General features: G+C 49.1%; 10 protein-coding genes across 10 annotated transcripts; 4 read left to right on the plus strand and 6 right to left on the minus strand.

Annotated features, from left to right (window-relative positions):
- Positions 1-811: 811 nt before the first annotated feature.
- On the plus strand, positions 812-1,801 carry N7447_009298 (HVSL domain-containing protein; the record flags this gene model as incomplete). The annotated part of the gene is made up of 3 exons (XM_057233560.1): positions 812-1,058; positions 1,113-1,338; positions 1,390-1,801. 3 exons carry the CDS (start codon positions 812-814, stop codon positions 1,799-1,801), a joined length of 885 nt encoding a protein of 294 aa, XP_057083102.1.
- Positions 1,802-3,116: 1,315 nt separating this feature from the next.
- N7447_009299 (uncharacterized protein) lies at positions 3,117-3,553 on the minus strand (the record flags this gene model as incomplete). The annotated part of the gene is made up of 3 exons (XM_057233561.1): positions 3,117-3,260; positions 3,282-3,384; positions 3,450-3,553. 3 exons carry the CDS (start codon positions 3,551-3,553, stop codon positions 3,117-3,119), a joined length of 351 nt encoding a protein of 116 aa, XP_057083103.1.
- An 18-nt stretch (positions 3,554-3,571) lies between these two features.
- N7447_009300 (DUF3807 domain-containing protein) lies at positions 3,572-4,126 on the minus strand (the record flags this gene model as incomplete). Its single annotated transcript, XM_057233562.1, has 2 exons — positions 3,572-4,048; positions 4,103-4,126. The coding sequence occupies 2 exons, from the start codon at positions 4,124-4,126 to the stop codon at positions 3,572-3,574; spliced, it is 501 nt and encodes a 166-aa protein (XP_057083104.1).
- Positions 4,127-5,663: 1,537 nt separating this feature from the next.
- N7447_009301 (neutral amino acid permease) lies at positions 5,664-7,258 on the minus strand (the record flags this gene model as incomplete). Its single annotated transcript, XM_057233563.1, has 5 exons — positions 5,664-6,445; positions 6,504-6,835; positions 6,887-6,959; positions 7,013-7,026; positions 7,086-7,258. The coding sequence occupies 5 exons, from the start codon at positions 7,256-7,258 to the stop codon at positions 5,664-5,666; spliced, it is 1,374 nt and encodes a 457-aa protein (XP_057083105.1).
- An 845-nt stretch (positions 7,259-8,103) lies between these two features.
- On the minus strand, positions 8,104-8,499 carry N7447_009302 (uncharacterized protein; the record flags this gene model as incomplete). The annotated part of the gene is made up of 1 exon (XM_057233564.1): positions 8,104-8,499. One exon carries the CDS (start codon positions 8,497-8,499, stop codon positions 8,104-8,106), a length of 396 nt encoding a protein of 131 aa, XP_057083106.1.
- Positions 8,500-10,361: 1,862 nt separating this feature from the next.
- Positions 10,362-10,559, plus strand: N7447_009303 (uncharacterized protein; the record flags this gene model as incomplete). The annotated part of the gene is made up of 1 exon (XM_057233565.1): positions 10,362-10,559. The coding sequence occupies one exon, from the start codon at positions 10,362-10,364 to the stop codon at positions 10,557-10,559; it is 198 nt and encodes a 65-aa protein (XP_057083107.1).
- A 476-nt stretch (positions 10,560-11,035) lies between these two features.
- On the minus strand, positions 11,036-11,236 carry N7447_009304 (uncharacterized protein; the record flags this gene model as incomplete). Its single annotated transcript, XM_057233566.1, has 1 exon — positions 11,036-11,236. One exon carries the CDS (start codon positions 11,234-11,236, stop codon positions 11,036-11,038), a length of 201 nt encoding a protein of 66 aa, XP_057083108.1.
- A 1,475-nt stretch (positions 11,237-12,711) lies between these two features.
- Positions 12,712-14,664, minus strand: N7447_009305 (acetyltransferase SAS4-like domain-containing protein; the record flags this gene model as incomplete). Its single annotated transcript, XM_057233567.1, has 1 exon — positions 12,712-14,664. The coding sequence occupies one exon, from the start codon at positions 14,662-14,664 to the stop codon at positions 12,712-12,714; it is 1,953 nt and encodes a 650-aa protein (XP_057083109.1).
- An 869-nt stretch (positions 14,665-15,533) lies between these two features.
- Positions 15,534-16,524, plus strand: N7447_009306 (dihydrodipicolinate synthase family protein; the record flags this gene model as incomplete). The annotated part of the gene is made up of 2 exons (XM_057233568.1): positions 15,534-15,814; positions 15,867-16,524. The coding sequence occupies 2 exons, from the start codon at positions 15,534-15,536 to the stop codon at positions 16,522-16,524; spliced, it is 939 nt and encodes a 312-aa protein (XP_057083110.1).
- Positions 16,525-16,902: 378 nt separating this feature from the next.
- Positions 16,903-18,678, plus strand: N7447_009307 (beta-N-acetylhexosaminidase; the record flags this gene model as incomplete). The annotated part of the gene is made up of 1 exon (XM_057233569.1): positions 16,903-18,678. The coding sequence occupies one exon, from the start codon at positions 16,903-16,905 to the stop codon at positions 18,676-18,678; it is 1,776 nt and encodes a 591-aa protein (XP_057083111.1).
- Between the last annotated feature and the right edge of the window lie 1,085 nt (positions 18,679-19,763).

Genomic DNA, 19,763 nt, shown 5'->3' on the forward strand with positions numbered 1-19,763 from the left:
AAATGGATGATGCTTCGCCCTTCTAGCTGGAAATAACGGCCACTGAAAACCTGTAGTTTGTCCGTTTGTTAAATACCAGGGGGCCCATCAAACAAGCGATGAAGCTACCCTAGTCCGCTATTTACGAAACAAAGCACAAGCCAAAGCTTGACCTCGAGCACAGCACTTTTTGTGGTAAAAACGATGCTTGTTCATGAATGCAGATGTAATATCTCCGCATTTTCAGTTCTATTGGCCAATGATCGTCATCTTGATATTCAATATCCAAGTAGAGTCCCACAAAGTTGAAGATTGAGTCTAGAAGAAATCGCTACCCGCAAGCCCCCCTCAATTTTGCTCGGCAAATATTTGATTAGTCCTATATCGTGTCTTGCAGTCTGCTAGATCAGCAAACTGAAGCCACTGTGACCGGGGAAGGGATTATGATCATGGTCACAACGGTGCTAATGTAACAACTAGTTATTCTGCACACCGTCACTAGAAGGGCGAGGTACCATAATATTGAGATAATTGTAGCAGACGTGCATCCCAAATATTACACATTACACCCGATTGGCCTCGGTTTTGGGCAGCCGCTCTCTACTGGAACGCCTCGGCCATAGGGCCTAGTAACACAATGTGAGAGTAGACAGACAGTACCATACCGCTATACAAAGGAACTCGAGACATTGTCAACACAAGAGAAGTGCCAATATCAAAACATAAATTTATAGATGAAATCAAAAACGATGATTGGCTCCTGGCATGAGCTTTCCCCACATCGGAGAATCCAGATCTCCATCAGAACAACAACTCCCCTGTCACATCAGAGATGACCCTAGTCCAATACTCTGATTCGGAATCTGACTCAGAGTCTAGATCCCATCCCCGCCCACTCAAGAAATCTCGCCACGACCCCAATCCAGGGATATCGCTGCCGCCCCTACCTGCAGCATTCCACAACCTCTATGCCTCGAGCACACGTGTGAGCGTGCAAGATAATCCCAGTCTTCATGGCGGCCGAACACGCATAATTCCCCATATTGAAGGAAACTGGCCAACACATCTTTATCTTGAATGTGAGTGTGGGCGCTGATGTTATCCGGATCGTGCAAGGAGCTAAACTTTGACAGGGTATCCGGGCAAAGATGAGTTATCGCTCCTTGCAGATGTCATTTCTCAGTCTGGAGATTTGTCCATTGAGGAAGCACCAATAGTACACAGTCTTCTACATAGCGATCTCGGTGCTCAGTTGCCACTGCATATCAGCCTGTCTCGGCCGATTATTCTTCGCACTGAGCAGCGTGCTTTGTTTACTGAGGCCTTGCAAAAGGTCATCCACGACTCGCATGTGCAATCGTATGTGGCAAATTTACAAATTTGAAGAATATCGGCTAATGCTCGAACCAGATTCAACGTGCAACCGGACACCTTATATTGGTCATCAAACTATGAAAAGACACGCTGGTTTCTTGTCTTGGGCGTGCAAAGACCCAGCAATGATGGTCTGAACCGCCTATTGAAGCTGTCGAATGATACACTTGCTCGCTTTGGCCAACCGCCCCTGTATGCAACCTCGACTCGTGAGCAGCAGACAACTGCATCCCTCCGTAACAGAAGTAGCGATCTGAGCGACGAGGATTTCTCCGGTTGCTTCCATATCTCACTTGCGTGGAGTCTGTCCGAACCAAGTGCAAAGGAACGTGAACGGGTCGCCGGGATAGATTTGCGAACTTTGCGAGAAATCCAGGTTGGATTTGACAGCGTCAAAGCAAAGATCGGGAATACCGTCGGTAGTATACCATTAGGGAAAAGCTCATAGGATGGGGTTTCCAGTATATTAGACGTTGTCTCCTATGGCCACCATGGCGAGTACATTCAAAACTCGAGATTGATTGCCTACTCAACTTGCTTCAATGCTTCAGGTCTCATATATTAATAAACGCGAAGAGAACTCGGGGCGATTGCATTAGGGGAGAACTGTGGGTAATATTTGATCTTTGGAACATGCATCCATACTGCTAAAACCACTACATGAATGATCATTTAAGTTGTTTTTCTTCTTATCATACTTTCATTACATGTTTTGAAAGAGATATACTTTGAAAATACAGCATCCATTTGACAGAGTATCAGTAACCCAGCATCAGTCGCTGGTTCTTGGGCTGCCATAGGGATTCCGTCGAGGGATCGTAGCTGGCTTTAATGTTGTATGGTGTAAATGGCAGAGGAACTCAAAGTACGTGGTCAAACCGTACTCCGAGGAACGTTCACATTATTTGGCCAGGAGGGCTTTCCGTGGGCGAATCTCCTCGTTCGGCTGGGCTTGGTAGGATGTCCCCGGCTCATCCTGGGGCAGCATTGAACAGAGATAACGGTGTGACTCCCATATTGTATGGGTCTCCCGGAAGATTCTGAATTGGATGTCGAACCACTGGGCGATGACATGGTGGTTCTGCTGCAGGTTCGTCCGCGCAATCCGTCGGAGTGGCCCAACCGGCCGGGAGAAGGTTAACCAACTGCCATCAATATGTATATGTAGTCTCTTGAAGGTCTAGAAATAGCTCCGAATGGTGCCCCAGTAACAATATTAGGGGATAGTTAGCCGTATTCTAAACGACCTCAGAAAAGACCGAAAGATGACAACGAAGGGGTTTTTATAGTAGCGTTAGACTTCTCTACGGGATGTACGGGCGATCATGGGTGTTTTTGAGTAGGGCATATATCGAGTTCATAAAACTATCGCTTTGAAATAGAGAAATAATCCCATGGTTTCAAGGGATTTTACATAGTTTGGCGCCATGGACCCAAAAACGTGCCGTAATTAGGGTATCAAATGAGCGTATACAACCCTAAGTGCTATGTCCCTTCTTAAGATGCATATGCACAAGCGGGATGTAAAAGCCAAAGACTCGAGATGATTTCTTACCAGTTGCGCCAGAGTGCCCAACTTGACAGAAATTAATTGTGGACTAGTAACATGCGTATCATTATACCGTGTTACCCAACGTCATATGAGGCCCGTGAGATAAAAAGGTATGGATCGTAGCACTGCCTCGATGAGTGGAGTTGACCGCTGTGTCGTCTCGCTTTCATTTTCACCCACGACCTCATGGCTCTATGGCCAAGAATCCATCTTATCGCTGTGTCGTTCGGGACATCCGGTGATAGAAAGGAACTGCTAAACGAGTCCTTGTAGGGGTGGTAGGCTGACGCTCCTTTGCACGGATGCGAATAGTGGCACGCTGTTCGTCACAAGAACCCGAGGCAAAATAACGAAACTGTAAAGTTGTTAGAATCACAACTAAACATGTGTGTAAGTGATTTGAAGTTTTCAAGAAGCCCTCAGAGAGAAGATTAAGGTCGTCAATGCCTCGCACATCCGCAGATGGCATGGCTTTCCGGCTAAGGATGATGTTGTTCATCATGAATGGGCAAGGGTGCAGTGGAATATAATATGGATAACTTACCGCTTTGTGAGTTCCGTGAGGAGTGTAGGCTTGTTGTCCATTGGGTCAAAGATAGGGGCTTCTGACAGGTACTCTACCTGGAGGTGGGGGATTGACTCGAACATCACTGATATCAGGTAGAATCAGTCATCGTAGGAGATAATCCTGCGACCTTGGTAAGGCATCTGTGCCACCGGTGGCCTTGCCATTTGTGATTGGACAGAGTCGTCCCCGTAGTCTAGCTTAGGAGTCTTGTCCTCCTCAGTGTGTCTCTTAGACCCTTTTCGTGACTGTGACCGCTTCTGATCGCCACCCTTAGTCTGAGACTCGGCATCTAGAGCTCGCTTCCCTTGTACAGGGTCTGGTTTGCCCTCTGATCCATCTCGAGATGACTGCATGCGAGCTTGGTATTGCGCCTCGTCATCCTTGAGCTGCCTCTCCCGCAGTAGGGCATGGATTTCGCTGTGTCTGAAGATCCGAATCTGCTCATCTGTGAGGGTGCGTTTCACTCCATCTGGGTAGTGTCCGAGATCATCGTCTGTGGTCTGGTCATTTTCTAGGGGGAACACGGCCAGCTGTTGGCCAGGGAAGTGATTGGATTGGAAGGCTTGGAGGTCATCCTAGATTAAAAGAGGTCAGAAAACATTTTGATCATGGATGATAGAGAAACTCACCACAGTTACATTTGGGACCTGCATGTTGGCCCAGTGTTGTTGAAGAAAGATGAGAGTCGCGGGAAGACGCGATCTTGCGGGTAATATTACGGTAATTACAGTAAGTTGAAGGTCTGCTCGCCAGTTGATCAAACCACCGGTGAAATTCGCGGTCGCCAGGGGCGCTAAGGGGCATAGCGCTCAGTGTCGTATACACCCATTTGATGCCCTGATACCCAAGTTTGGCCTAAATATAAACGACCCCTTTTACACCTCTTCATACAGTTGTAAATTATCAATCCATTTCGAGACAAAATTAGCTTAGCGAAGGATCTATGACTCTTCTTCACTCACCTTTACTTCACAATTTTTTCATTGTTATTATATAGAAGTACAAAAAAGCAAAAAACATACAACAGTGAGGATTCGCTGGTGGTCACCCACCCAACTACTAACTCACCGGCGTGTGGCTTAAGTACGGCTGAGCGGACGGGAAGCCCTGTTTTCCACACCCTATGGTCGTATGTGCCTGTTTGTGAGTGGGAGCTAAACATAGCGTGCTAGAGATGATGTGGCGACGATACTGCCTAAATTTTACGAAGGGGCATAGCGCTCAGGGCCGCATGCACTCATTTAGCCTAGCCTGAAGACCTAGGTCGAGGATGCTGCGTCTATGATCATGCTGTATAGTGGAAGACGTATACTTTTGTTAATGAAACAACAAGAGTGGAGAAAAAGTCAGAAATCCAAGGGTTTCGTCTAGGAAATGGAGGAACTCCAAGTATAGTATGGTAGGGTTACAATGTATGGCAAATATACAGTAAACTGCCTCATGTGATGTCCAGGCGTATAAATTTGCATCATATAGCTTCGCTTTATGGGTTGGCCTGATTCCGTGGAATATGCTGATTTAACCGTAGTAAGAGGTGTTAAAAGGCGTCTATATTCACGCCAAATTCAGGCCTTGGGGCATCATGTGTACACGACCCAGAGTGCCATGCCCCTTAAACGTACTCGCAGTCATAGCCTCATCCATATATTACCCCTTCAGCAGCAGTAGCCTGGCTCCGCTCCCACCTCGCAATATCAGAAGTTGACAGGCATCAACGGCACCTGGCGAATACGAGTCACCGTTCAAGCGCATCGATATGATCCCACGTAAGGCTTCATTCACAAGCCGCACATTCACAAACGGTTAGTGATTGAAACGAAACCATCTGCAGCCCGGGCCTGCTCCATCGCCCGCGCGAGGTCACCCTCGTCACTTGCTGTAGGGACTGCCAAGAGGTCATTGGAGCCTAGGTATTATTTCTACTATCTACAGCAAAGACGATCAGTCAAATCTTCGGCATTTGATTATATTAGTACACTCTATTTCCAAATAGAGCTGTAGTGTGTATATGCGAGTGACAGTAAGTATGCAAGACAAAGCCAACTCGAGCAGCAACTCGAGATCGAAAGGTATCCAAAATATCAAAGCAAATGCTCCCAAATGCGAAACCAAGACGCCAAAATCCCCTTCTAGATACACTTTTATACAAGCCAAGCTAACTCAGCAACAGAAACAAAAACAAACATGCAGCTAAGCATTGTTCGCACAAGAAAAGCTCGCACTGCTGGGGTTATCATGAAGAGCCTTTCCAGAGACCCAAAGACCAAGACCGCACAGCGCTGCACCAACACCAATAACAACGAAATTCAACAAAGTAAGCGCAATCTTTCTCGGCGACGAAAACCACTTCCCCTTGTTCATAAACAGCCAGAAGATCCCACTCAAGCCGTAGGTAAACCAACTCGCGAAAAGCGCCGTAATCAAGCTGAGCAGGTTACTGAACACGGGAATCGCGGCGGAAATAATCCACGCCAGGACCCACAGCACGAGGGCAATACCGATCCACGATCCCGTAGCGACCCAATCACGCTTGTGCATTCGGTCCGTACCCTGGAAAATACGCAAGTAGACATACTTGAACGCGATGTGGCCGTTGATCACACCGGCGATGATGATAGTCGGGAGGGAGATTCCGTATGCGATTTTTGCGACGATCGGTGAGGCGGAGCCTAGCGCTGGAGATGTTACGTCGCTGCCGGCGTAACGGTAGATCACCAGTGCGGCGGTGATGTACAGGCCCATATCGATGCCTTGCAGGAGACAGAGGGATTTTGTGAAATCTTTTGGGTTTTTGAGTTCGGCCATTAGACCGAAGAAGGCGGCGTGGCCGCAGAAGGCGAAGACGATGTTGCATACTGCTGTGAAGCCATGGAAGAGGTCTGTGTTGACAACTGCGACGACGTCTGATCCTGGTTTTGTGATTCCGACGGCGATCATGACGATTATGACTGATGTCATGATGCTTACGAATGCTAGAAGTTATTAGTGGGTGGGATTCTTTTCGGGGAGGGAGACGAGGAGGAAACGTACAAACTATTGACAGCCATGACATCTTTGCTAGAGTGCGAGGTAAAGAGCAGATGAAGGAGACTACCATGCCGACGATACCGAAGACGATGGAGCAGGTGCCGTGGTTTGTGATGGTGTTCATGGCAACGGTGAAGGTTAACAGGTGGCTAGCCATGACGAAGATGAGGAAGATGATCTGTGCAGCGCCGAGGAATTCTCGTCCCCATTTCCCTGCTATCACTTCACCGGCGTCTGCCATTGTGGAAATGTGTGGGTATTTCCATTTCATTTGTCCGATCACATAGCCAGTGTATGTGGCTAGCGAGCCTAGAAAGATCAAAACGAGGATGGCGCTGATATCATTAGTTCCCATTCCTACATTTTGAGTCAGAAGGTAAGCTTACGGAACCAGTCCCAGACCTGCCACAGCAGCGGGCAGTGACAGCACACCTAGTGATACTGTTTCGGCGACCATGACTAGTAGAATGTTAGATTCGAGGTTGATTTTGATAAAACATGTTATCACATACGCAGACCACATTGCCTAAACAAGATGTACGTTAATCACAGAGTAATTGCACTTTTCAAGCTATGCAAACATACCACCACTTGAGAACTTTGTACTTGACCTCCGCGAACTCTTCGTCGCCAAAGGCATCCTGTTTAACATTCGGAACGTCGGTGAACTTCTCCGGATCGGACTCGAAGTCGGCAGGATTGATATAGGGGCTCTTCTCATTGGAAACGAAATCCAAACCAGGAGGTGAGGAGCTCATAGCGAAGATATCAACACCAGCGGACACTCGGGAAGTAGATATTAGGTCGAGAATCGAACGAAAAAGACAACAACAAATGCAAATCGCTTGACACAACGAAGTGAAAGGCGCAGATCTTAATGAACGGGAGATAGTATTAAATATTTGAATTCAACAAAAAAAAAGGCACCAAGTCAAGTAAATTGAAGAATAAAGAATCCGCCACCCGAAACAGATGTGGATCGCCGACCTGCGGACCGGGAGGACGAATCACCTCGTCGCGACGTAATAGAAAGGCCCAAAAGGACTTGGTTCACTGGAGCCAAATGGGCAAATCTGCCTGTCAAAACTGGAGAAGAGGAAAACTTCGCTCCGATGCCGGCCTCCTACTATAGAGGTTGGCACCTGCTCTACAAGGCGTTGAAGTCTGAATTTTTCAAAGTCCGAAAGGAGGCAAATCTCTCGGGCCGCGTACAGATTAGTGAGAAAACTCTATCTAATAAGCTTATTTCTATCAGTTTAGCCTCCATCATTGTCTAGCCTATTATGTCTTGATGTCGTGCTCACATTTTTGGCCCCAAATTGCATCAGGCGTTCGGATGTAGATCGGGTCGGAGATGGGTCTCTAGTTCCGGTTATGAGGTCACTATCCTTACTTTCTCATTGGATATAGCTATAGGGCTATCAAGTGGTTTTGTTCTTTGAACATCCTACACTCTTCTCTCTCTTTCCATCAACTATAACCTGTTGCATAAAACAAAAATCGGCCTCAGCGACACAGTATCCGTCGATCGAAGTTATAAACGTTTATTTCCTTTGTCATACTGTGGATATAGGCTGGTCTGTAGCAACTCGTGGTCCCATCGTCAGTATTCGCGATGAAAGTTGCTTGTGTGATATGAGGACGTTGGAGATTCGAGTTCAATTCCCAGCTTTGGAGTTTCAGTGAAAGAACATCTTGTCTGCAGCGAGATTACGAGCGACACTGTCTCTAGCTTATTCGGTGTTGTACTATAGTATGTCATCCTCCACGTCCATACAGCCTCTGTAGCGTGGGGAACGGCCAATATTTCGCGAGGATGCATTGCGTCGCGGATCTGACTGTATAGGGTGGCTCTGCGAGTCAGGTCCGCAATTTGAGTGGTGTAGCCTTCCATAAAGCCATCATATTGTACTAGTACCCCCCACCGGCTTTCCTGGAAGAATTGTAGGTTTGTGGTATTGTCAACAGGTGGTGGCATGTCGTCAGTGAGTTCTGACATGGCAGACAGAACCCTTCCTCAGAGGTCGCAATCCGCCGGACATGGACGGCGACATCACATTGCCCGTATGAATGCCATACTGGTAAATCGTACTCGGTAGGGCCATTGATGGTTACGACGATGTTTAGCGATGTGTTATACTCACCTACGATTTGTCAGGGTCGATAGGCTGGATATGGGACAGAAAATGGACTTAAGGGTCCTGTTCCACGGGAAGCTAGATGGCTCTACCCGAATCCGCCAGAATATACACTTATAGAATGGATGGGTGGTATTGAGTAAATCTAGCCACCCGTATGAGCCTCTACCACGGCGTGGTATGTTTTGCCGGTGAGTTTTCGGAAGCCCCATGGTGTTGAAGGTCGCGAAACGAGCGGCAGGCGATTGAGGAGATGTGTGTTGGAAAGTGCGCCACATGCCCGCGGTAGACTGCTGGTCACAAACCTGGTGTGCTTCAATGATCGTATGCACGTACGGATAAGCATCGCCTCAACTTGCGTTAGGGTGAATAGGAAAGCAGGGACGATATCGAGCATCGTCTTAGTCTTCCGATAATCAAAATATGTCAGGTCCGCGGGTTCCTCTCATAGTCGACCTCTTCTTTGTGTCGACATTAATCGTAAAGAGAACAAAAGGAGAATGCAACAACACTCCGAATTGTGACTTCGCCTTCATTTTTGATGATTATAGTGTTTTGTGTCCCCCCGAGAGGGCTCGTTTGTCAGATTCCATTCAACTTTCTCAGGTTTGACCATTAGGACTTCTGCGATTCACTTTCATCACCGTCTGGTCTACCCACATGTCCACATCCAGTAGTGTAGGGACTCCTAAATGGATAGAGAAAGAGAGAGAGAGAGAGAGAGAGAGAGAGACTTAAGTGAGGAAAGGGTTGATCCTTAGGCTCCAAAGCGCAACGGCTTACCTCATTGGGTTGTTTGATATTACTTTAGTGATTCTCTACATGTATCATTTTAGGCAAACGTTCTTACCTTTCGCATCTCCTCCCCTAGGAAGATAACTCGCCCCAGTCCAATGTAAATATAACTGGGAATGGGACTCTGAAAGGGAGTGACTATCCGACGAGCTGACATACATCGCCAAGAGGGGCATGTTAACATGAGAGATTCCCATATCTCGACGCCAATGAAATGTCAGATTCACGCAGTAGTCAGAGCCCACGTCCTCCAGTATGTATCCTTACCAGAATCCTCCCCGAAGTCGTCTCTCAAGTCTCCTTACATCTTACTTTCCTATCTTTCATCCACCACTCCAGGACTCGCATCCTTCAGGTTTCTCCTTGCTAACCACCCGTATATTAGGAAATATCTCATCTTTCCTTCCTCCTACCTCACTCATATTGCTTTCAACTTCCCCCTACGGCACTCATTGGACATCGAACACTATGGATTCTTCTACATCTAGAATTCCTGTCTCGCTCCCCTCAGCAGTATTACCATCAAAAATTCAAAGGCGGCTATACCTGCGTTGAAAGCTACCCTCGAAAAGGTAGTTAAAACGATGGGGGTTCACCACCAAACATGCTGAAGCATAAGACTTGCTGCGTCTGCCCGCCTGCATTTCCTTACTCTACTCAGGTCAAAAAAGACAAACCCAGAGGGACATCCTGGGACATGAAAGATCAGCTACACCAAGGATTAACATCGAAGGAACGGGATACGAAGTCAACAATCTTCATCCTCTGAACCTCTAGTCATATTGAGATCAACAACCCCAGCTTGCGTTTTCCGCCCACACAAAGAACAAGCACATCTCGTCCTCGCGAGGCCTAACTCCTATGCTTAGTATCTCTAGGCTAAACACATGGCTTGCGGCTGGCTTTCATTACCCGCGAAAAATCGCACATGCTGAGCAACCTACACTTGAACACCTCTGCCACCACGAAGGACAGCAACAGCTTGTTCACACTAGGCCTCATCATTGAGCCTGAATCTTTCCGCAAGCTGCCTCGGACTCTCCTCCATGATTGTACTCAACACAACAACAAGCAGTACCCGACTAAGAAGCAAACAAATCCTCCATGGCGTGGTCCGAGTGCATGATTATCCTCGAGGTAAAAGCCACAGAAGCAGTGTATGACCATGAAAAAATCGTCAAATCTCGGACATTTCGGATCTATTCCATGCTGTTTGGTGGTTGTCCGCTTGAGATGATGACTCCTCTCAGTATCTTACCTTACACCACTCATCGATGGTCACAGCATTGAAAAGACGCGAACAACATCGGTGATGAGAGTCACCAATGTATATGAGACTAATGCGTCGGCAATTGTGTTTGTTAGTATGATATGTAAAGGATCTGTTGTCGTTAATTATCGATCTAAAGCCTCTTCTTCCCGTCGTTGGACCCTCACTTGTCCGGGTTCAGCTCCGCGAGGTTATGTCCTGGGAACCCGAGAAATCCTAGTTTACCCGAGCCAGGGGCTCGAGATATCACAAGAAGAAGACAGGGTAATCCATCGCCGCCGAAAAGTAACAATGGGTAGCGCCCATCCAGGTATTCATCTCAGGGGTGTATATCATACGTGCAAGTTCTCTCTCCAAGACTCTCTCGACCGCAGCACTAACATATCCTTTCTTTCCTCAATAGCCTCCACCTCATAGGAGCTGTCGCAGATTATCGAGCAGCTCTCAACAATGCCGGCATCTATCCTATCAGGATACAAACACGAGGACACAATGACGTATCGATCAAATGCTGCCGAATCCGCGCCGACCATGTTGTTCACATAAGTGAAAGAATCCTGGCTACAATCGAACAACCAGTCGAATGAATACAAGCACTCGATACAATTGCACGCATGCATAAGGACGCAAAAGAAAGATGTCAAAATATGATGATACGGGAGGAGTGTGTCCGCGGCCTTCAACTTATCGCAGTTAGTGCAAGACAACCAAAAACTCTCAGTCCCCCATTCAAGGGAAAACACGGCTTTTTCTAGTATGCATCGTCTGTTGAGGCGTAATACCGAAATTCAGGCCGATGGCGCTGCCAGACAAAAGGTATATCATGGATCGCACGACTGGAATGATAACCTGGTTCCCAAAAATGTCCCGCCTAATCGTGATCCTCACCCTGTGCGTCTACGACAAAAGCTACAGTGCTAACAATCTAGCACAGGATTTAGATAAGAAAGGCGAGATCAGAAAGGTCATCTTGATAAGACCGACTTTGATCACTTAGCAGAATGGCTTGTTCACCGTCTGGCCGGTTGCAACGCGACGATTATCCCACCCCTGTTCTCGCCTCTGATCCTCGCTATCTTGACATGAGATGGCGCAAACCTTGGACTTTCGCTGCGTTTAGGTGAAAGGCTGTGCATCAAAGATGAAAAGACGACACAGCCCAGCAAATGGACCTTGAGGACATCATATATGTACTGTAGAATGATCTTTCTACTAGTTAATATGTACATAGCTTTTCAGGTCACAGTAGAGCTTACCCGTTTATACTTGTATCTATTATCATGTTTCCTTACCCAACAACTTCATAATCTATGCTCCAAGCCCATGACATACTTTACTGGAGAATCCGGAGCAAGATATTGATATTACAAGACATGGACTCTCCCGGCACTAGCAGGAATTTGGAAGATCCTAGTCTCAAAACAGAGATGGCGCAACGCAAGTCCCGATATGGCGCGAATGGCGCGAATCCATGAACCAGCACTCATACGAGCCCATACAGAAACCAATACATCCAAACCTGGTTTGAGTTAAGAATGCATCTCTATCACCGCACTAGCAGTGAAAGATCATCGCGGCGGCTACATAGACACCATCTTGAAGTCATATGCGAGGTCATGCATATCCTTGACACCAACAGCGGTAACGATATCACCTACCTGCATACATGTACTAATCTCTGCATACATATGCATTTACGCTGGAATTACCGAATTCAGATATATCTATTCAATAGGATTAAGCATGACCTAGTGTATTTTGTACAATAAACCGGGGGCTGAAAGCCTCAGCCGGCATGAATCCATCCATCCCATCCAACCAACACCAACACCACCGGACATTCAGTCCAGATAAACAAAAAAAGCAAAAACAAAACGCAGAAACACCATGCTAGAGAAATGCTATACAAAAAGAAACCTACCAACCATCCATAGTTCGAGCACCATGCACCATAACATGCAATGCACCATGCACCATGCACCAAGTAAACCCCATCACCATGAAAATCTCACCCCAAACTCCTTCGCTTAAGCCTCCTCCTCTTCCGCTGCGACTGCATAATAGACTCCTCATTCAGAATATCCGGCGCCAGCTCGAATTCCCGCTCTGTCTGGTCAGGAACTGGATACCCGAATGCGAGGGATGAGCGGGATCCGCTGCGACGGATACCTTTTGTTGCGGCTATGGCGGCTTCGCGGACGTGACGTTGGCGGAAGAAGGATGTGAAGGGGCCTTCTCTTGGGGCTGGGTTCCAGAAGTGTGAGAGGGGGGCTTGTTGGAGGGGTCGTGGGGTTGGTTTTTGGGTTGGGGTTGAAGTTGGAGCTGGGGCTGGGGGTTGGGGGTCGGGGTGTGGTTTGATGGGTGTTGGAATGGGCTTTTTGCGTTTCGGGGTGGGTTTTGGTATTGGCTCGGGGTCGTTTGTGGTTGTGGTTGTGGTTGTGGTTGTACTATTGCTCGTATTGGTGTTGGTGTTGGTAGTGTTAGTGTTGGGGGTGGTTTTGGAGATAGACTTGCGAGCAGGTGCTGTCTTGCGCTGTTTAACAGCGCCTGCTGATTGAGCTTCTTGGTGAAGCTGTCGTGCAGCCAAGGCGTCGATGTCACTTGGATCTGGGTCTGCGTCTGCGTCTGACGTGCTTTGTAAATCAGTCGCCGGTGCTGGGGAGCTATCCACATCTTCAGCGGCACGAGATCGTTTGCGTGAGTGCTGTCGGGCCGGGACATTAGGTGTTGCCTCGGTGCCTGGCACTGGTTGTGCTTTTTCCTTCTCCAGTTTGCGTCGACGCTCTTCATCTTTCCATGCCTGGAACTTGTTCACCAGAGTGACTAGCTCTTGGATTAGGATATCGCGCTTCGGCTCGTAGAGCTTCTTGTCGCTTTCGTGGACTCCCGTCAGGCCCATCACGCGTAGCCAGTCATGGCCGCGTAGCTCGTCCAAGAGACGCTCGAGGACTTGTTGTTCGTGTTGGGCGCGGTTGCGCTCTATGTTGCGGAGTTGTTTCTCTTGTCGTTCGAACTTGCGGTGCGCGCGGAAATAGGTCTCTTCGCCTAGTGGGTCGATTGAGGGTGTGTTTGATGCGGGTTTGGGTAGGGTGATCTTTTCGCAGTCGTAAAGCTTTAGGAGGGGATTGCCGAAGGGTGTAGGGTCGGGGTTGGAGGAGAAGGGTAGTGGTCGCGATAGATCGTCCACGAGAGTGATGGTTGTTTTGGCGGCGAGGAATTCTATATAGTATCCAACGTCAGCTATGCGCTCAATACACTCGGAGTGCAAGGTCCTACCAGGTTCGGGGTCTTCCAAGCTGATAATCTGCTCATAGTTGTGGAAATACTGCGCAAGCTCGCTCTTGCACCGTGATCCGGTATCGGTCGAACGCAACGACCGTCTCCCCGACCGTGTGTCTGCAGGCTCGTCAGGCGCGTCGCCCTTGGTATCTGGCAGAGACACACCTTCCCCACCCTCTTCCTTGATCTCGTTCTCGTCGGCCAGCGATCGATTGTCACTGCGACGAGTTGGGCGGATCACAGGCGAAGGTGGTTTGGGACTCGAGTCCACATTCGCCGGGGTCACGGTGCGCTGCTTCGCGACCGACGGAGCTGGGGAGATGGTATCCAAGGGGTCTGGCGACTCATTGATGTCGTGCAACAAGTCCGTGGCGGAGGGGGTACCTTGGTCACGACGGGCGCGTGGGGTCTTGAAGAGACCATTTCCGTTTGTACGTGGCGTCGGTGTCGCCAATTGGCCCGAGGCGACTGTGTCAACTGACGAAGAGGAGTCGCGGCGAGTGCGAGAGGTGCGCGGGCGTGAGGGTTTCAAGCGAGATTTTGTAGGTTCTTTGGAGGTATCGAGACAATCGGGGGAGCTTTTGCGGCGGTCGCCATCTTGAATGCGTTTCTTTGCCAGACCGTCGGCAGGTTCTTCAGGCCGTCGCACAGAGCCGCGGAGTGACCGCGACAGGAGGGCCATTAATAAATTGGTTGAAGGAGATTAGGCGGTCATTGTAAGGTGGTGGATTTGGTGAAAACTCTCCCTTTTTTACAGGGATTTGGGGATGAGATATGGGCAGAGAAGTTCTTGGCGGATGAGGTTGAAGTTATATAACCAGGACTACGTATATTGTTTTATGGCTCTATTCACAGATTTACAATGCTTTGTGTTTTATTGTTTTATTCTATTCAGGTTTAATGTAATTGTTGAACCTGTTCAGGGACATATAGGCAAGCTTTAATATACACGCAACCCTTCACTCTTTCATCCTACGGATTTCAATTCCGATAGATCATTCTTTATACTAAAACCACTCAAATATACTTGCATAAATATTCTCAAGTCAATGCCTCGTCTCGGAAAAGGACACACCCCCACGGGCGCTATTGTGGGGGACGGCAATTCAACCGCAGATTCCGAATTCCAATCCAACCCATAGAAGGTCAAGAGCTTTGAAATTTGACAGTATAACAGTAGTAGAGCAGATCCAGGAGTATATCGTAGTACAAGGGCTAGCACATCTCGATTCTATGCTCCCAAGCAGCACCCGACGCAATAACCAAACTTCCCCCAAGGCGATATATATATATCATATGGAGCATGCATACACATTAACCCCGCAAAAAGCGTGGGGGAGGGGGGAATATGGTGTCCGAATAAGATGGAAAGGCCTCAAATCCCTCCCACGCGCATGTTCGCCAAGTTAGGTGGACGTGGGGGAGGATTTGCCAGCTAAATAGCTGGAAGTCGACCCCCATCATTCCCCTCCAGTAAACGATTTGGTATGAAAAAAAAGATGAGAGCAACTTACAAGACAAACACTAACCGACCAATAGATCACTTCCAAAATGACCAACCAAACCAAATTGAATCCCCTCCCCCACGGTGTCTACGTCCCCACCGTAGCATTCTTCAAACCTGACGAAGAGGTCGATCTCGCAACAGTCGAGAAACACGCCGTGTATCTCGCCCGCAGCGGGGTAACTGGTCTAGTAACCCAGGGCAGCAATGGCGAAGCCGTCCACCTGGACCGCGAAGAGCGCATGGCCATCACAGCCGCCACACGCCGCGCCATCAATGAAGCAGGATATAGTACCATGCCTGTGATTGCCGGCTGCGGCGCCGCATCGTGAGCAATTAGACTCCTTAGGAAAATGATTAGCGCTAATGCATACTCTTAGGACTCGTGAAACCATCCGGTATTGCCTTGACTCAGCGGCAGTAGGGGCCGACGCTGTTTTGGTGCTCCCACCCAGCTACTACAAGACCCTCGTGAGCACCGAGTCCATGCACGCCCACTTCCGTGCAGTAGCCGATGCATCGCCCATCCCCGTGCTCATCTACAACTTCCCCGCCGTGCAGTCCGGTCTCGATCTGAGCTCAGATGATATCTTGGCGCTGGCCGAACACCCCAATATCATCGGATGCAAGTTCACGTGCGGTAACACGGGGAAGTTGGCTCGTGTCGCGGCGGCGAAGCCGGATTTCTTGAATTTTGGTGGCTCGGCCGATTTCACGCTACAGACGCTTATTGCCGGTGGGGTGGGGATTATCGGTGGACTGGCTAATATCATTCCGCGCTCGTGTGTGCGCGTTATGGAGCTGTATCGTGATGGGAAGATTGAGGAGGCCCAGAAGCTTCAAGCTATTGTAGCGCGGGCGGACTGGGTTGCTATTCAGGGTGGCTTCATCGCGGTGAAGCAAGCCCTCCAATCCTACCGGGGATATGGTGGTCTTCCTCGGAAGCCTTGTGTTGTGCCCTCTGTTAAGGCTGCGGCGGCCATCCAGGAGGAGTTCCGGGAGGGGGTGGAATTGGAAAAGTCATTAGAGACAGTCTAACGGGATACTTTGTAAGTAGATTAAATGATACCAAGTGGAGATTGTTGTAAGTAATTTGTTGATCGACATGGCAGTGTGACTGTGTCATTTGTCTGATTCTCGTAGATCCGTAAGCCCGTAACTACCCCCCTCTCTTAATTATCGAGTAAAAAAGCTGTAGTTGCATGTAGAGGTTGCACTCTTTCTCCTTTAATATAAAACTTTAGTTAATTTAGGGGATGTAACAAGGGAGAGTTTGTTTTTCCCCAATCTCAAACCCCAGGTTGCATTAATCGCACATTCCACGATGAACGATCGGCAATGCAGTTGAACATAAATAGACCTGGATATCTCCTGCTCTCAATTCTACTCTTTTTCATCCTCACTCAACTCATCAACATGAAGTTCGCCTCCGTTCTGAGCGTGCTCGGGGCCCTGACGGCTGTATCCGCCGTCCAGGTGAATCCACTTCCCGCCCCCCGTAACATTACCTGGGGATCCTCCGGTCCAATCCAAGTCAACCACTTGAGATTGAACGGTCACCAGCCGTTGGTGGTCACGAAAGCTTGGGAACGAGCATGGGAAACCATCACCACCCTGCGATGGGTCCCTGCCGCTATTGAAAGCCCGATCGCCTCTTATCCAGCCTTCCCCTCCTCGACCCCCGCCGCCAACGCCAAGCGCTCGCCCGCGGCAATCCACAACGTCGAGGTCCATGTGGTGGACAAAGATGCCGATCTCCAACATGGCGTGGATGAATCCTATACACTGGTGGCAGCCAATGGTGGCATCAGGATCAGTGCCCAGACCGTCTGGGGTGTATTGCACGCTTTCACCACTCTGCAACAGATTATCATCTCGGATGGCAAGGACGGCTTGATCATTGAACAGCCCGTTAAGATCAAGGATGCCCCCTTGTACCCCCACCGTGGTATCATGATGGACACCGGTCGCAACTTCATCACCGTTCCTAAGATCTTCGAGCAAATCGATGGTCTCGCGCTGTCTAAGCTCAACGTTCTCCACTGGCACTTGGACGATGCGCAGTCCTGGCCCATGCAGATGAGCTCCTACCCCGAGATGACCAAAGATGCCTACTCAGCTCGCGAAATCTACTCCGAGCACGACATGCGCCGCGTGCAAGCCTACGCCCGTGCCCGAGGTGTCCGCGTCATCCCCGAGGTCGACATGCCCGGCCACTCTGCCTCGGGCTGGCAGCAAGTCGACCCGGAGATTGTGGCTTGTGCCAACACCTGGTGGTCCAACGAAGTGTTCTCGGAGCACACCGCACTCGAGCCCAACCCCGGCCAACTCGATATCATCTACCCCAAGACCTACGAAGTTGTCAACAATGTCTACCAGGAACTGTCTAAGATCTTCGGTGACAACGTCTTCCACGTTGGTGGTGACGAGATCCAGACCAACTGCTACAACTTCAGCACCCATGTCACTAAGTGGTTTGCCGAGGATCCCTCGCGCACCTACAGAGATCTCACCCAGTACTGGGTTGACCACTCCATGCCCATCTTCCGTAGTGTCGGTGACCACCGCCGCCTCATGATGTGGGAGGACATGGTCATCGCCACAGAGAGTGCCCACGAAGTGCCCAAGGATATCATCATGCAGAGCTGGAACAGCGGCGCGGGTAACATCAAGAAGCTCACCAAGGCCGGCTACGACGTCGTCGTCTCTTCCTCTGATTTCCTCTACCTCGACTGCGGCCACGGCGGCGCCATCACCAACGACGTCCGCTACAACGAGCAGTCCAACACTGCCGGCGGCGTGAACTTCAACTACGGCGGCGATGGCGGCTCCTGGTGCGCCCCCTACAAGACCTGGCAGCGCATCTACGACTACGACTTCCTCACGAACCTCACTGCCACCGAGGCGAAGCACGTTATCGGTGCCGAGGCTCCCTTGTGGGCCGAGCAGATCGACGATGTGACCATCTCCAGCGCATTCTGGCCTCGCGCCGCTGCTCTAGGTGAGCTTGTCTGGTCTGGTAACCGTGATGCTGCGGGCAGAAAACGCACCAATAATCTCACTCAGCGTATTCTGAACTTCCGTGAATACCTCGTTGCCAATGGTGTGATGGCCACTGTTTTGGTGCCTAAGTACTGTCTGCAGCACCCTCATGCTTGCGACGCTGATAAAAACCAGACCGTGATCTATTGATCGCAGTTTGAGCGGGACTTTTCGTGAACTTTATGAATATCGAGCTAGTCCTATCGTCTACTCGTGTGTATATACTTAGTCTATCTTCGATACCCAATATGGAATTTCTACCTAGACACATGTTCATATTCTGCATACCATTTCATGTCACATTTCATGTACAATAGTTGATCCAAATAATCAGCATCTTACGACAGCCAACACCTCGAAGCCACCTCCCTTATACATATGATATCTACTCCATACCCAATTCCAATCAGGCACCAAACCCCCTCCCCCAGGCCAAATCAAAATCAAACCCAACCCCAACCTCTCCCCCTCTGCCTGTAATTTCCATACATCCATACATGTACCCATCACTCCAATCAATAATCCCGCTTAATCCAAACAAACCCACCCCATAACCAAAACCCAACCAAAACATCACAAGACCCAAAAACCCCCAGACCCTCCCCCCCCTTCCCAACCCACCCAGCCCACCTCAATCCAACCTCAAACCCCGTGCAACATCCCACATCCCTTGGAAAGATCCCTCGGCCCCGACCCGGACTTGGAGTCTTCGGGACGAGCTTGCAGTATGCATGTATTACCGAGTACTCCGTACTGTATGTAGTATGTAGTGTGTAGTAGGGAGAAACATGTACATGTAGTTATGTACGTAAGTAGGTACTACGTACAGTCCGAGCAGTGTTGTATGCAGGTCGGATAAATTAACATTGGTATGTGGAGTACCTGCGGTATATATCTCTCACGATATGCTATGATTGAGCCATGCGTATGTACATGTAGGTACAATGTATAAGGTGAATGCGATGTGCATATTACAAATTCTACATGTGCATCTCAATGCCTGTCTGTATTTGTATATAAATCTCGCTACCCATGGTCAATACCATACCATACCCCATCGCAAACCAGCCCAGTCACCCATCCCTGGAAAATCCAAACTCGAAACCCAGCATACATATTCAGGCCGGGCTGGGCTGGTGGGGTTTGGAGGGGGCTGCTCACGTGTACACGTACATGCAGACGCAGATATGTTGTACAGGGGGTTAGGCGGGAATGACAAATTGACGGATTGAGGA

Source organism: Penicillium robsamsonii (assembly GCF_028829455.1).
Source record: "Penicillium robsamsonii strain IBT 29466 chromosome Unknown utg000005l_segment0_segment0, whole genome shotgun sequence".
Taxonomy (NCBI): domain Eukaryota; kingdom Fungi; phylum Ascomycota; class Eurotiomycetes; order Eurotiales; family Aspergillaceae; genus Penicillium; species Penicillium robsamsonii.